The sequence below is a fragment of the Hemiscyllium ocellatum genome, chromosome 4, assembly GCF_020745735.1.
Source record: "Hemiscyllium ocellatum isolate sHemOce1 chromosome 4, sHemOce1.pat.X.cur, whole genome shotgun sequence".
Classification (NCBI taxonomy): Eukaryota; Metazoa; Chordata; class Chondrichthyes; order Orectolobiformes; family Hemiscylliidae; genus Hemiscyllium; species Hemiscyllium ocellatum.
The window spans coordinates 108786770-108802545 of record NC_083404.1 but is presented as its reverse complement, the minus strand read 5'-3'; the positions used below and the strand labels follow the sequence as shown (position 1 = coordinate 108802545).

General features: G+C 39.5%; 1 protein-coding gene across 4 annotated transcripts in view; it reads right to left on the bottom strand.

The window, feature by feature from the left end:
• Positions 1-1047: 1047 nt before the first annotated feature.
• The window catches only part of scap (SREBF chaperone), a 152945-nt gene continuing 138216 nt past the window's right edge, over positions 1048-15776 (bottom strand). For all 4 annotated transcript variants that reach the window (XM_060823755.1, XM_060823754.1, XM_060823752.1 and 1 more), the window contains 3 exons: positions 14682-14762; positions 10217-10423; positions 1048-5470 (listed from right to left, as the gene is read on the bottom strand). In XM_060823755.1, the coding sequence (XP_060679738.1) occupies positions 5225-5470; positions 10217-10423; positions 14682-14762 (534 nt within the window). In that variant the 3' untranslated portion in view covers positions 1048-5224. The remainder of the gene's footprint in view (positions 5471-10216; positions 10424-14681; positions 14763-15776) is intronic.

Below are 15776 nucleotides of genomic sequence, written 5' to 3'. Positions count from 1 at the left end.
GGCACAAAAATTGTTATACAGGTGCTGTTCAATCCCACCCATGATAGAGGTAATAAGGGATGAAAGCTACACACAGGCAATCAGGAGCTCATGGTTACAAAAATCCAATTTAGCCTGAGACAATGGCCAAGACGGTGGAAGTGAAGAGATGCCGGATATAACAGAAATCGAAGATCATGATATTCATTTTACCATTTGAGAAAAAAATGACTTCAAGAATGGACAGAGGCATTAAAGGTATCAAGGAACTGACAGAAAAATAAGCAAGTCACTGAGTAATCAGAAATGCTATTGCTATATTTCCATTTTTGAGAACTATATATTGGAGATTCCTAATCATCACCAAAACAGGGTAAATACAAGTTTTAAGAGGAAAGTTGAGTAGTGGGACATGGATATGTCTGAGAGACGTAGCAAGAATGCCCTTAATATCCAAACTGTATGCCTTAAACACTTTTTATGACTCCAACTATTTATCTCCAGTTGTAAATTTTCACATTATTGGAAACCCTGGGTAAAATTAAAGTTTTTTACAACCAGAGAAAGGATCTTGAGCATCAACTAGGAAGTTCTGGAGTTTTGCAACTTATTTATCCTGAGATTGCTAGCCAAACTTCATGTTAATAATGGTACATGTCATTAACCCAATATTATTTTCCAGTAAGTTCTGACCCAATATCATCCCAAGTCATTTAGTTCAACTTAGGAATGTTCTGACAGCTGTCCAGCCTCAGTACTCACATGTTAATGAGATCAGGAAAGAAAATCTTGTTCCTTGCTCCTGAAAAGCTGTTATCAGGTGAGAACAGGAAGGGCTCACTGCAACACCCTTCACAAGAGTAAATGTCGAAGAGAGATTAGGAAAGCAATTTAAATTATACCTTAATCACAGAAGTACCTTTGGGAGGGGAGGATACTACATAACAAAAGACAAGCTAAAAGTGGACCAATTGGCATATATTAGCATAAAAACAAAACAATATTTGCATGTCTTTTTATTAAAAGCTTATTGCAAAAAAAATTGATAGATTAAGAAATGTTCTTTGGTTCTGTACATTTCTCTAAATTTGTTTCTCTAAAATCGTCCGACATATTAAAAAATTTACAAAACAAGTCAGGAAATATATTTATGTTCAAAAGAACTATCATGATGGAAGCCTGAAAAACAATGTTGTCAGTAACCATAGGGAGACCAGGGCTTGTTTCGAGCTCTTTTAGAAATAAGTTTTCAAACTCAGGCAGTGTGCACAGAATCCAGCTAAAACTTAATTGCAACAAACAAATACATTTCATATTTTTAAAAATCTCTACTCACAATTACTTAACTTTTAAATATTAAACGATCTCTGCTTTGAGTAAAGAGTCTTGAGTTTAGGAAAAGTATATGCTCAATGCAGCAAGATTTTGGGATTGCAGATTTAATCTCCCAATTCGGCTCAGAGTACCTGTACTCACCAGCAGTGCTGTAGAGAAACTTAAAGCAGACACTAGAGGGTCAAAGGTAAAATGGCAGAACGATTAAGATAGATATAGGTGGGAGTGAAACAGGAAGATATATAGAATGGCAAGCAAAGGGAAGAGAAATGGGTGAGAAAAACAGACAGAAATAGATAACAAATAAATATACAGAGATGGAGACAGAGGCAACATGAGAGAACAAAGGGAGATTCTAAGAGTAAGAGTAAATGGGAAAAGACAACACACAAGGTTCAGCAATGTACAGTAAGATGTCCCATTGGCCAACTAGGAGCCAGTCTCTTCCAGCCTACTGACCACAGCTGGCTGCAGCAATCCAGATAAACTGGTGAAAAGAGCCATTTATACTCCACCCCCCGAGAAAGGCAATACCCATCATCCTATCAGTAGTGAGACAAGGGATCAAATTTCCAGTACTGAGCATCACCTTTTATAGTTAATCCCCATAAATAAGTGACATTACGTCAATCTTATGACAGCATAATACCCTGATATTACAGTATATACTTCAAAAATACATGCGAAATAAATAATTTATTTTTAAATTAAGCTTGCAGTAGATGAGTAAAGAGTGCTGTTTGAGTTCTCATCAGTACAGGATTAAACCACTACCCTACCATTAATCTAACAGCTTTTCTTTACACTTTTGAAAATTAGCCACTCAGAAACATTTGCCCCAAGAAATTAAATATGCGACAAAGCTGAATAATGGACTGTTTGTACAATTAGACAGAAAACAGAGGACAGACAGATCAAAATGAAGGAATAGTACAGGATTTGTCCCTTATTAATTTTTAGTCACAATTTGGGTTATTCTCAGTATTGTGTACCTTTCACAGATTCTATGAAACTGGTGACTCGGAAGCAGAGGAGGCTGAAAAGGATAATCAATTCGGCACATGCCCTTCCATGTTAAACAATATTCTTGACTGGGTCTCAGCAACTTCAGCTGCTCAATTCGAGTGCATTATTTTTAAACACACTGATCTAATACATGTTGAAATCTCAATGAAGTGAGATTCATCCATAGCACGGACCTATCAACTAATATGTGGCATCAAAACTAAAATGCATAAAGGTAGTCTCTATTGAACCTCAGTGTCCATTAGGAATTTCCTTCATTACAAAAACTGTCAACATAGGTAGAGGGGAATCCTTTTATAGTGTTTCTTCTAGAATATCATGGTTGGCTTTCCAAAGTAACACTGCATCATTTAATTTTGAAAGTTCTAAAATGATCACAGTTATATGATGATAGTTAACAGGAGCCCTGGCATCAGTTTAAATTATGAAGTATTTGAGAATATAATTAGAAAATAATATTTTCACTGATCAATGAATCATTAGCTCGGTACATGGGACCTTTGAGCAGGAGTATGCCATTTGGCCCTTCAAACTTGCTCAACCATTCAGTAAGGTCACGGCTAAGCTGATTGTAGTCTCAGCCCCACTTTGTCAAAGGCCTATAATTCTAAATTTCCTTGTTTATCAACACCTATCTAAGTCAGCCTTGAATTAATTTAAGAATGCAGCTTCTACTATCTTTTGAGGAAGAGAATTTCATACTCTGATGACCCACAGAGAAAGGTTTCTCCTCATCTCTGACTTAAAATAGAGATCTCATATTCTTAAATTAGTTTTAGTCACCAAAACCAGAGGAAACATCTTCCATATTCCTCCACCCTCCCATCTAGTCCTGTCAAGGTCTTGTATATTTCAATAAGATCACCTGCTATTCTTCTAAACTCCAATGGACAAAGGCCAAATCTGTTCAACCTTTCTTCACAAGCTTTTCAATTCAAGAATGAATCATGTGAAACTGTCTGATCTTCTGCTAAAGCTGTTATATATCTGTCCAATTAAGGGGACCAATACTGTGAATCGTACTCGATATGTGACCTCAGCAATATTACAGAACGCATAAATGTAAGATAATTATCAAACAAATCAAAAGGAAAGTTCGGAAAATGCTTTGTTTTTCCTAACAATGATGGAATATACTGTTCAAACTCCATGCAGAATCAGTGGGTGTTAGCAGAACCCACAACAGATTTGTTGAAAGAAAATAGATAAATAATTGAAGATTAAAATAAATTAAGAGGGAATGGCATCAAATCGATTCCCTATCCGCACAGTAAAATTCTGTTTCTACCAATGTTGGTCAGCTGCAATGAATACTTTTAGTAGGAGTTCTTATTGAGAAACAAGTGCCTCTAGTTTAATAGTTAGTATTCAAATATATATTATTCATGATGAAACTCTTATTTGGTCTTAGCTGCGAAGAGTGCCAATGTTGACACAGCATGGTTGGACTCATGAGACTCAATGTTAGTACATTAGATACAAACAGTCATGGGTATGGAACTACAGTGCTGCAGCTGTTTCTTGACCTCTAGCCAGGCGTTGCACAGTTGAAGTAATCTTGCAGATTCTGACCTGAGTACTGTCCTACTGAGTAATTTAAATGGCTGAGCAGTGCTTCATTCAGTTTGCTGGTATATGGTGAAATGTGTTCAACAGTACAAAATAAACAGTGTATAAGTTCATTTTATAGCAATAATCTGAAGAGCTAAACTGCACAGAGGTGTAAGGAAACTGGAAAGTGAAAAGATGTATTACAGATGAGGAGAAGCTGACAAACACAGGCATGAAGGAAGACCAAGAAGCCCAGGGCTAAGGAGGAGGGACAACCACAAGGCAATTGAAGGCAAACAGGTTAATCAATCAGTTGTTATAAATGTTGGTGAATGTTGAGCAGCATGGCTAACTATAACAGGATTCCACTTTACATAATATCATAGAAAAGAATATCTTAAATACACACATCATATCTGTAAAAAAGGTAATGTTTCAGTTGTGGCTCATCGACCTTTAGCAAGTACCTCATGCTCAGAAATCTTGGATTCTGGATAAGGTCTCAGGTGTTTCTCTTTTGAGGAAAAAACCCACCAATCAAACAGACTGTTGGTTTGATAGGATTTTAAAAGAAAAAAAAGTTTCTTTTTCCTTCACAAATGCAGGCAGACCTACGATTCATTCCAATTTCTTTTTTCTAATATGTGTTTTCAGCCTTTTCGGTCCTTTCCACCTGTAGACATTGCTCATAATTTGCAAGAATACAGCTACAGTTTACAAAGCTATATCTTTCTACCTTTTTCTTATTCTCAAAACTATTCAAAATGGCACCGGATTGTGGTGACAGTGGAAAAGCTTTTCACGGTATTTTACTGTTTTTCTGACTGCAAAATACACGTGACAATAAAATCATTAAATCAGTTTAATCTCTTTTACACAGGCCTATCCTTTTTTAAAACTTGCACATTTTTAAAAAAATCAACTTCTTACAAAAAATTAGTTTTAATTTTAAAAATACATCTGTACTATCTTCTTTGCATCATAGTCTACCTCAATTTCACATGACACAACATTGCAAAAAACCAAATAAAACCAGACTTGATTACTAACAATTGACCGGCTTGATAAGCCACCATAGTGCTTTAAGGCAGATTTACTGTACTTGCACCATGCAGTACACAGTTCTGAAGCTTTGTTATATAAATTATAAAATTATAAATTTGTTTTGTATCTTCTCTCTAAAATCCCAGGCAGATTCTTTCCCTATGCACGCGCTTCTAACCATCCAGTGTATCTTTTCTCTAATCATATAGAAACTCAGGATCACAATTGCCAATTTTTCATCCAATCTTCTCGTTTGAGGCAGAGACTTGTTAGTATAAGACTCTCTTTTTCAGTCCAACTTCTCCAGTACTGACGGGAAGTAAACAAGGCTAAGCTCACTGCCAAAGTCACACACAATGGCAGCATTGTCCAGGACCAACAACTGTCGAACAAGCTGTAACTCATTACTTTTGCCTAGGTAGACCGTCTGAAGTAAGTCTCCGTAGCCAATGTCCCAGAGGCTGACGCAGCCTTGACCTCCAGTCACTAGAAGGTTGTCAGATATCACTCCTAAGCTTGCTCCACAACCCATGTCCTGAAAAAAAAAGAGGTTCAAGGGATGTTAAAAAATGAGAAAATGGATGTGAACATCCACAAGATTTTTAATGACTCAGGATGCTTTATTTTCCTTGACTGAAAATAAAAGAAATGCTGGAGATAAGTGGGTCAGACAGCATCCATTGGGAGAAAGCAAGTTAACATTTAGAGTCGAGATGACTCTTCAGACTCTAAGTGTCTTTTTTGTCTTTAGATGAGATTCTGGCAACTGCTGTAATATCCTCCTGCTTTATTTTCCTTAGTACTCTACTGAATTCAGAACCTCTCTAAAGCACCATTTCTTTCCAATGTGATTATTCAATTTTAAAGTACTTCTTTCTCAAAGACTATACAGTGTAGATCCGGGATTGAGGTTCAGAGTACTCCAGTGGGATGTGATAAAACTCTTCTATCTCCTGGCTGTAGGGACTAATATGTGAAATGAGTCTCACGATGTCAGTTCAGTTTCAAGTAGGTATGCAGAAGACAAAATTGTCTTCGCAGCTGTCTCACTTTGAGAGGATGCTAGCACAAAGTATGAACTAGTACTGAGTTCACATCAGGTCATTAAGTAGAATACAGGAAGCTTTACTCTGAATCTATAAAACTTTCTACTTGAATTGAGAAAAACTACAGCTGAATTAGAGTCATAGAGATGTACAGCATGGAAACAGACTCTTCGGTTCAATTCGTCCATGTCGACCAGATATCTCAACCTAATCTAGTCCCACCTGCCACCATCCAGCCCATATCCCTCCAAACCCTTCCTATTCATATACCCATCCAGATGCCTTTTATATGTTGCAATTGTACTAGCCTCCACCACTTTCTCTGGCAACTCATTCCATACACATACCACCCTCTGCGTGAAAAAGTTGCCTCTTAAGTCTCTTTTATATCTTTCCCCTCTCACCCTAAACCTATGCCCTCTAGTTCTGGACTCCCCCACCCCAGGAAAAAGACTTTGTCTATTTATTCTATCCATGTCCCTCATCATTTTATAAACCTCTATAAGGTCACCCCTCAGCCTCCGATGCTCCAGGGAAAACAGCCCCAGCCTGTTCAGCCTCTCCTTATAGCTCAAATCCTGGCAACATCCTTGTAAATCTTTTCTAAACCCTTTCAAGTTTCACAACATCTTTTCCGATAAGGAGACCAGAATTGCACACAATATTTGTTATTTGAAATGTGGATGCTTCCCATCAGTCACCTTTATACCTATTATTCATAATAAAATATTTAAAAAAGAGAGATGAATGCTCCAACGATCAGAAATAAAAATGTATTGGATGTATTTCATTTGAAAATGCAGATCTTATAAACTCATGAGCAACACAAAATGCTTTTATATCATTCACACTGATGCCTTGCATAGCTGCAGCTTGATTTAATCTGTCACCAGCTAAATTCATATCTCTGCAAACTCAGAAAATGTGTTGCGCTGAAGATTACTGATAATGATGTCATGCCACAGATACTTTGCAAACACGCATCAGCTGCAGATCAGAACTTGAACTGCATTATTTGTATGTAATTGCACACAAGATGCACGTTTATATGAAAACGGCCATGTGAGATAGAATGCAAAGCATCACAGGACATCTTAGGATACAGTGGTATTCTCCCTATCTCTGAACCAGGAAACCCGGGTTCACATCTGCTCCAGAAGTGTACAATACCATTTCTGAATTGATTAGGAAATACCTACATCATATTGGGAGGGAAACACTCTGATGGAGAACGTTCAGAATTATGGATCAAAAGTCATCTGAACCTCTCAAGCATGTCACATTTATCATTTGTCACGACACAAATTACTGCTTTCAGATAACAGAAAGACCTATTTCCCTACACAAGAATTTCCCAGAAAAGTAATCGAATCATAACGATGCAGGAGGCAGTAATTCAACCCACTGAATCCACAGTGACTCTCTCTATAGCAATCCAGCCAATTGTATTCTCCACTTGCCCTGCAAGTTTATTTTCCTCATGTCCACCAGTTTCCTTTTGCAAGTGAATCTTTATTTCCACTGTTCTCATAGGGAAAAGTGTTCAAGAAAGTTCTTCCTCAGATCATCCCAGGATCTCTTTGCCTCACCTGAAACATTTATCCCCTCTCATAGTCTTATGCACATCCAATTTCCCTACAATGTCTTTTGCTTCAGCTTCTCTAATCCAACCTTGCAGCTCATATTCAGCCTCCCTGAACCAATTCTTATACTTTTCCTCTGCACATCTTAAAGACCTTGCACTTTTCTTGTGATCACAGAACTGACATACATTTGAGAATAACCTATGAATCATCTCAGCTCTTGATTGTTTTGAGACTATACTAGTTTAGGGAAAAGGAAGATTTTTTCAGAAGTTCTATAGTTAGCTAAAATAAAGAAGCTTTACATAAAGTGGTGCATTTAGTGTCCATTTCCTGTATCATTTAGTTCTTGAGATATTTACTATGTTACTCTTTCAATGTCCTTTTTTTAAAATGTTGCACCCAATTCACAGAGTAACACTACACTTATGTTAAGGAAATGAAACAAATTCACAGTTTTTGTTCTCTGCCAAATACTGCATTTCATAACCAGTCAGGGTTAAGTAAGTGGGCAAATATCCTGCAAATGGAATATCGCGTCAGAAAATGTGAATTTCTGGAATTGCCCATTTTAGTGGGATGAATAAATAAGAAGCATAACATCGAAATGGTGAGAGACTGCTGTGTCCCAAGTGGCAGTGTGATTTGGGTATGTTAATGCACAGGTCAGAAAAGATTAGTATGTTGATAATAGCAAAGTAATTAGGAAAGCTAGTACAATGTTGTAATTTACTGAGGGGGGAAATGAATACAAAAGTAGAAATGTAATGCTTAATTTATACAGGTCATTGGTGAGCTCACATCTGTGTACAGTAATGATCACTGTACTTACAAAAGGATAGATGTATTGGAATCAGTTCAGAGAAGATTTAGATAAGATTAATTTCTGGAATGGTCAAGTTGTTTTATAATGGAATGTTGTATAGGCTGGACTTGTATCCCCTGCAGCTTAGAGGAGTAAGAGGCGACATGACTGAAACATACAAGTTTCTCAGCAGTCTAGGTGTAACTCTCATTGGGAAACTAGAACAAAGTGCTGCTTCTTAAAAATAAGGGGTCGTTCAGTTAAGACAGTGACAAGGAGAAAACTTTCCTCAGAAGGTTATGAGCCCCTGAAACTCGGTTCCTCAAAATAGCAGAAGCAGCAGCTTTCAATACATTTAAGAGCAGGAGTCAATAGATTCTTGATAAGGAAAGGGGTTAAAGGCTACCAAGGTTAGGTAGAAATATAGAGTAACCAGATCAGCTATATAATATATGTATATATTTTTCAATTCTATTCTGAAACCTGGACATTGCTGGCTTGCTAGCATTTATTGTCCATCCCTAGATGCCCTGGGAGGTGGTGGTGCTGGTGGTGAGCTGTTTTTTGAACTGCTGCAGTCCATGTGCTGCAGGTAGACCCACAATGCCTTAAGAGTGGGAATTCCAGGATTTTGACCAAGCAACAGTGAAGGAACAACAATATATTTCCAAGTCAGGTTGGTGAATAGCTTGGAGGGGAACTTGCAGATGGTATCTGCTGTCTTTATCCTTCTAGATGGAAATATTCATGGGTTTGGAAGTTGCTGTTTAAGTATCTTAGATAAATTTCTGCAATGTGTCTTGTAGATCATACACACTAGTGGAGGAGTGAGTGGATGCTTGTATATGTGCCAATCAAGTGGGCTGCTTTGCTTGGAATGGAGTCAAGCTTTGAGCATTATTAGAATTGCATTTATTTGGGCAACTGGGGAGGATTCCAAAACCCTCCAGACTTGTCCTTGTAGATAGTGGACAGCCTTGGGAGAGCCAGGATGAGAGTTACTCACTGCAGTATTCTGAGCCTCTGATATGCTCTCATAGTCACTGTATTTGTATGGCAAGCCCAGTAGAATTTCTGGTCAAAAGTAACTCCCAGGGTATCGACAGTGGGTAATTCAGTAACAGTATTACCATAATATCAAGGGATGGTGGTTAGATTGTCTCTTAATGGAGATGGTCATCGCCTGGCATTGTGTGGTGCAAATGTTGGTTGCCACTAAATATATTATCTCCCCCGATGCTAATTTGTATGTTCAACCCCATCCCTTTCCCGAGCAACTAAATAAGGCTGAACTGAACAGTTCCCAGACTTGGTTCCCTACTTGATCTTATGCTAATTTTCCACCCTGACATCCTCTTCATTACCAAGACTGCCTACTTCCTACTTTCACTTCTATATCATCATCCATCTTCACCTTTGCCTCAACTCAGCAGATGCTAAGCCCTCATCTATACTTAAGTCACGTTACAAATCATGCCTTATTAACACTCATTACCAACCGCAGGAACAACAGGGTAGGAGGAATACTGAAATCCCATGCACTAAGAACAAATAGAAGTGACTCGCTCCCTTATAAATCAGTTGCTTTGTTTTGACAATCTGAGAATTTTTGGTCATTATTTTTGATTTGATGAATCTAGTTCACAACTTTACATGGTGGAATTTCAACCCTCAACATTTCAGTTGGGTGTCTTGGACAACATTGTTACTTTTCTGTCTTAGCCAGCTGAGTGGTCTTTAACTCTGCAATTTAAGCTTCTAAGGAGCTTAAAACAAAATCTAGTTTAGTTAAACGACTCTCTAACCAACACAAAAATACAAGCGAAAAAAAAAGTTACTGCACCCACCTGCTGAATTGAATAGAGCTTGATACCAGAGCTGCGGTCCCATATACAGATCACGTCATCTAATCCACCACTGATTACACAGCTTGAGGTGCAGATGAGAGCTATAACGTCACCACGATGACCATGCAGATGGCTCACTCGGCTTCCAGTTAATACATCCCAGAGGCAAATCGCTCCATCTTGGCCTCCACTAGCCAACCCCATTGCCTGAAAGATTAAGAAGACATTTCAAGTAAAGCCACTGTAAAGTTCAAGAAGTTGACCAGAAATTCCGGAGCTCAGGGATTGTGGCCGAGGCGGTGGGAAGCTATTGGAAGGCGGGGCAGCAGAGCGGAGGCGAGTAGAAAACTACCAGAGCTCAGAGCACAGGGATGCTGTGACCTATTTGGTTGGTAGGAAATCTGCACTAAATTTGAAAAAGAACCCAGCAAAGAAGTATCAATAAAGTAATTGACAAAGTAGAAGTGGCTGGACAGGTGATGTGCTGTAGCTGTATGATGAGATCCCATTCTAAACTGCAGTGACAACATCTTCAGCAAGGGTTGGTTGTTGAAGAACACAGACTCAAAATTGACGAGCTGGAATCTGAGCTTCAAACACTGTGGTGCATCTGAGGGGGAAAGTGTTACCTGGATGCTTTGTTTTAGGAGGCAGTCACATCTGGCAGATCAAGTTTTTCAAATTTGGTCAGTGGCCAGGCACAGAGGGTGTGACTGCAAACAAAGCAGGGAGAGGGACCCCGCAGTCAGGAATGGAGAAGCCTCAGCTCTTGACCTTGTCTAACAGGTACGAGGTTCTGGCTCCTTGTGTAGATGAGGAAAAGGGCTGCAGGGAGGATGAGCCAACTGAGTGCTGCACCATGGTACGGGTAGCCATTCAAGAGGGGGGAGCAAAAGGACAAGTGGTAGTTACAGAAAATTCAATAATTATTGGAATAGATAGTATCCTTTCGGAGCAGGATAAGAGACCCGCATGGTGTGTTGCCTATCTAGTGTCATGGTAAGGGACATCTCTGACCAGCTTGAACGGTTGTTAAAGGGGGAGGAGGAGGATCGAGTTGTTGTGGTCCACGCCGGAACAAACAATATAGATAAGACTAGGAAAGAGGACCTGTTCAGGGATTATCAGGTGCTAGGAACCAAATTAAAGAACAATTCCTCAAGGTTTATAATCTTTGGATTACTGCCCACGCCCCATGCAAATTGGCATAGGGACACGAGAATAAGGAAATAAACATGTGGCTAAAAGCATGGTGTGGGAAAGAGGGGTTCCTTTTCATGGGGCACTGGCATCAGTATTGGAACAGGAGAGATCTGTACTGCAGCAATGGTCTCCACCAGAATCCAGCTGGGACCAAAAGTTCTAACTAAAAGTGCAAATAAGCTGGTCAACCAGAAAGTGGGAAGGAAGGGTAAAACCTCCCTCAGTGGGAAACAAAGCAACTGGTTAACATTTGTAGGGGTGAATTTGACTGCATCGACAAATATGAAGGAAATGACAGGGGAAGCAAACTCAGGAGAGGTTATTAAAGTCTCTGGCACTGACATAAATACAAACAGAAGAGTATTTGGAAAGAGTTAGCAATCAAACGTCAAGCAAACCGGACAAATGAATGACATGAGAAGACGGATGGTTAATACAGGACTGAAGGTGTTATATCTGAATGCACGTTGTATAAGGAATAAGGTAAATGAGCTTGTGGCGCTGATTGAAATTGGCAGGTATGATGTGGCAGGTATCACAGATGTGGCTGCAAGGGGAGCAGGATAGGCAGCAGAATATCCAAGGATATACATTTGATCAAAAAGATGGACAGGTGGGCAGAGGTGGTGGGGTTGCTTTGTTAGTAAGCAATGGAGTACAGTCAGATGGTGTAGAATTTGTGTGGGTAGAATTGATGAACCATAAAGGTGAAAAATCATAGTTCGAGTTATGTACAGACCCTCAAAAGAGTAGTCAGGAGCTGGGGTGAAAAATACACCAGGAGGATGATCACTGGGGGATTTCAATATGCAGGTGGAGTCGGAAAATCAGGTTGGTAGTGGATTGCAAAAGAAGGAATTTGTGGAATGTCTACGAGATGGGTTTGTGGAGCAGCTTGTTATGGAGCCCTCTAGGGAACAAGCAATACTGGGTTTAGTATTGTGCAATGAGGAAGACATGATAAGGGAGCTTACGGTGAAGGAGACCTTATGAGGCAGAGATCACAATATGATCGAATTTATTGTGCAATTGAGGGGGACAAAATACAATCAGAGGTAATGGTACTACAGCTGAATAAAGGCAACAACAGAGGCATGAGGAAGGAGCTGGGTAGAACTGACTGGGAGAGGAGTCTAGCAGGAAAGACAGTGGAACAGCAACGGCAGGAATTTCTGGGAGTAATTCAGGAAACATTGCAAAAATACATCCCTCGGAAAATGAAGCATGGTACAGGGAGGATGAGTTAACCATGGCTGACTAGGGAAGTCAGGAGTAGCATAAAAGCAAAACACGAAGCATATAATGTGGCAAACAGCAGTGGAAAACCAGATGATTGGGAAGCTTACAAAGACTAATAGAGGGAAACAAAACAAGAAATAAGGAGGGAGAAGATTAAATATGAGGGTAAGCTAGCCAGTCATATAAAGGAAGACTGTAAGAGTTTCTTTAGATATGTAAAGGGCAAAAGACAACATTGAACTGCTGGAAAATGACACTGGACACTAGTGGGGAACAAGGAAATGGCTGAGGGAGCAAATAATCACTTTGCGTCAGTCTTCACGCTGGAAGGTATGTGTAATGTCTCAAAAAAAGAGAGTCAGGGCAGAGTCAGGGATATGTTGGCCATCACCAAGGAGACGATGTTAAAAATACTGAAAGGTCTGAAAATGGAGAAATCACCTGGGCCACTTGGACTAAGCCTCAGTGTTCTGAAGGAGACAGCTGAAGAGACAGTGGAGGGGTTAGTGGTAATCTTTCAGGAATCACTAAAGTCAGGGAGGGTCCCAGGGGACTGGAAAATTGCTAACGTGACACCCTTGTTTATAAGTAAGGCAAAAGTCGAAAAATTACAGGCCAATTAATCTAAACTCGATCATGGGTAAAATTTTGGAGTTCATTGTGAAGGTGGAGATTTCTGAATACTGGGAAGTGTATGGTAAAATAGGGCAAAGTCAGCATGGTTTCATCAAGGGGAAGTCATGCCTGACAAATCTGTTAGAATTCTTTGAAGCGGTAATGAGCAGGTTAGACCATGGACAGGCAGTGGGTGTTATCTACCTAGACTTCAAGAAGGTCTTTGACAAGGTGCCGCATAAAAGGGTGAGTAAGATAAGGGCCCATGGTGTTACAGGCAAGTTGCTAACATGGATAGAAGCTTGGCTGTCTAGCAGAAAGTAGAGAAATGGACTAAAAGGGTCTTTCTCAGGATGACAGCTGGTGACAAGTGGTGTTCTGCAAGGCTCAGTGTTGAAACCACAACCTTTCACTTTATACATAAATGACCAAGACGAAGGAACTCAGGGCACTTTGGCTATGTTTATAGATGATATAAAGACCAGTAGAGGGACAGGTAGTATCGAGGTGGTGGGGAGGTTGCAGAGGATTTGGATAGGTTAGGAGAGAGTGGGCAAAGAAGTGCCAGGAAAGTGTGAGGCCATGCACTTTGGTAAAAAGCATCATGGACTATTTTCTAAATGGGGAGAAAATTCAGAAGTCTGAAGTGCAGAAACTTGGGAGTTCAAGTCCAGGATTCTCTCAAGGTAAACTTGCAGGTTGAGTCAGTAGTTAGGAAATGCAATGATGGCATTTATTTTGAGAGGACTTAAATATAGAAGCAGGGATGTATTTCTGACCACATTTAGAGTATTGTGCGCAGTTTTGGGCCCCATATCTCAGGAATGATGTATTGGCCCTGGAGCGGGTTCAGAAGAGGTTCATGAGGATCCTCCTAGGAATGAAAAGCTTAACATATGAGGATTCTGGGACTATACTCAATGGAATTTAGAAAGATGGAGGTGATCTCATTGAAACTTACAGAATACTGAATAATCTGGACAAAGTGAATGTTGTGAAGATTTTTCCATTGGTAGGAGAGACTAGGAGTAAAGGGAAGAGCTTTCAGAATAGAGATAAGGAGAAAGTTCTTCAGCTAGAGTGGCAAATCTATGGAATTCACTGCCACAGAAGTCTGTTGAGGCCAGGTTAATGTGTATATTTAAGAGGGAGACAGATCAGTTTTTGATTATCAAGGGGATCCAGTGTTACAGGCTTTCAGACTTTTAGCAAAATGATTCAAGAAGCATGCAAATAAGCAAGGAGAAACGGCATTGATTTTACAACTACTAAATTAAACAAACCAACATATCCAACAATGTGTCAATACAAACATAATAAGGTGTAAACTGAAAGAATATCAGATACTGTCTGGATCTCTAATTTATTGTCATACTCAGCAAAATATTTTGGTAACATATGACAGTACCTGGTCTATATAGACTGCTGTGATCCCTCCTGAATGACCCTGTAATGTATAAAGACAACAGGAGTCCTCAAGTCGATATATCTGCAAAAGGAACAGAAGCTCAGTAAATAAAGTACCATAGTAAAACGCAATCAATTCACTCTTTCTGATGAAACATTAACTCTGTTTCTCTCTCAACAGATGCTGCCAGATCTGCTGAGTATTTCAAGCATTTGCTATTTTTACATCAGATTTATAGTATCTGCAGCATTCCACTTTTGATTCCAAATTTGCTTTGCTAAAATCACCTTTTTTTAAATTTACAATTTATTTTTTCTCTGCATTCTTTTACCTCCATGTTGCCTCTTCCCTGCACTGAAAAATCATTCTGAATTATCTCAGAAACTGAATGTGTTGCGTAATTTAATTCTGCACTTCATCATCTTATGACACCATCCCAATACACAGCACTTGGCTTGATTCCACACTGAGGATTCTATGGGCGGCATGGTGGCTCATTGGTTAGCACTGCTGCCTCTCAGCACCAGGGACTCAGCTTCAATTCCTGCCTTGGGCAATTGTCTGTGTAGAGTTTGCACATCCTCCCATGTCTGCGTGAGTTTCCTCTGGGTCCTCCAATTTCCTCCCACAGTCCAAAGATGTGCAGATTAGGTGAATTGGTCAAGTTAAAATTGTCCATAGTTCAGGATGTGTAGGTTAGGTGTATTAGTCTGGGGTAAATGCAGAGCAGTAGGAGAATGAGTCTAGGTAGGTTACTTTTAGCAGGGATGGTGTGGACTTGTTGGGCCAAAGGGCCCGTTTCCATACTGTAGCGAATCTAGTTTCCCGATGTCATCAGTTCTACCTCACCAGCACTTTTCTCAATAGCTCAGTAATCTCCAGATTGTCTACAGCACTTATCTAATATCCAGTGCTGATAAACAAAGATGTTCTTAAACACAAAAGCCATTACCTTCAGTTCCACTACAAACTCTGTTTTGTTTTCAACTCCACCCATCTCTCTCAACCATGCTATTTGTTATTTCTCAGATTGTTTTTTCCAACACACTCCTGGTTGACTTTCCATGTTTTATTCACCATAAACTAAGGTTTTAA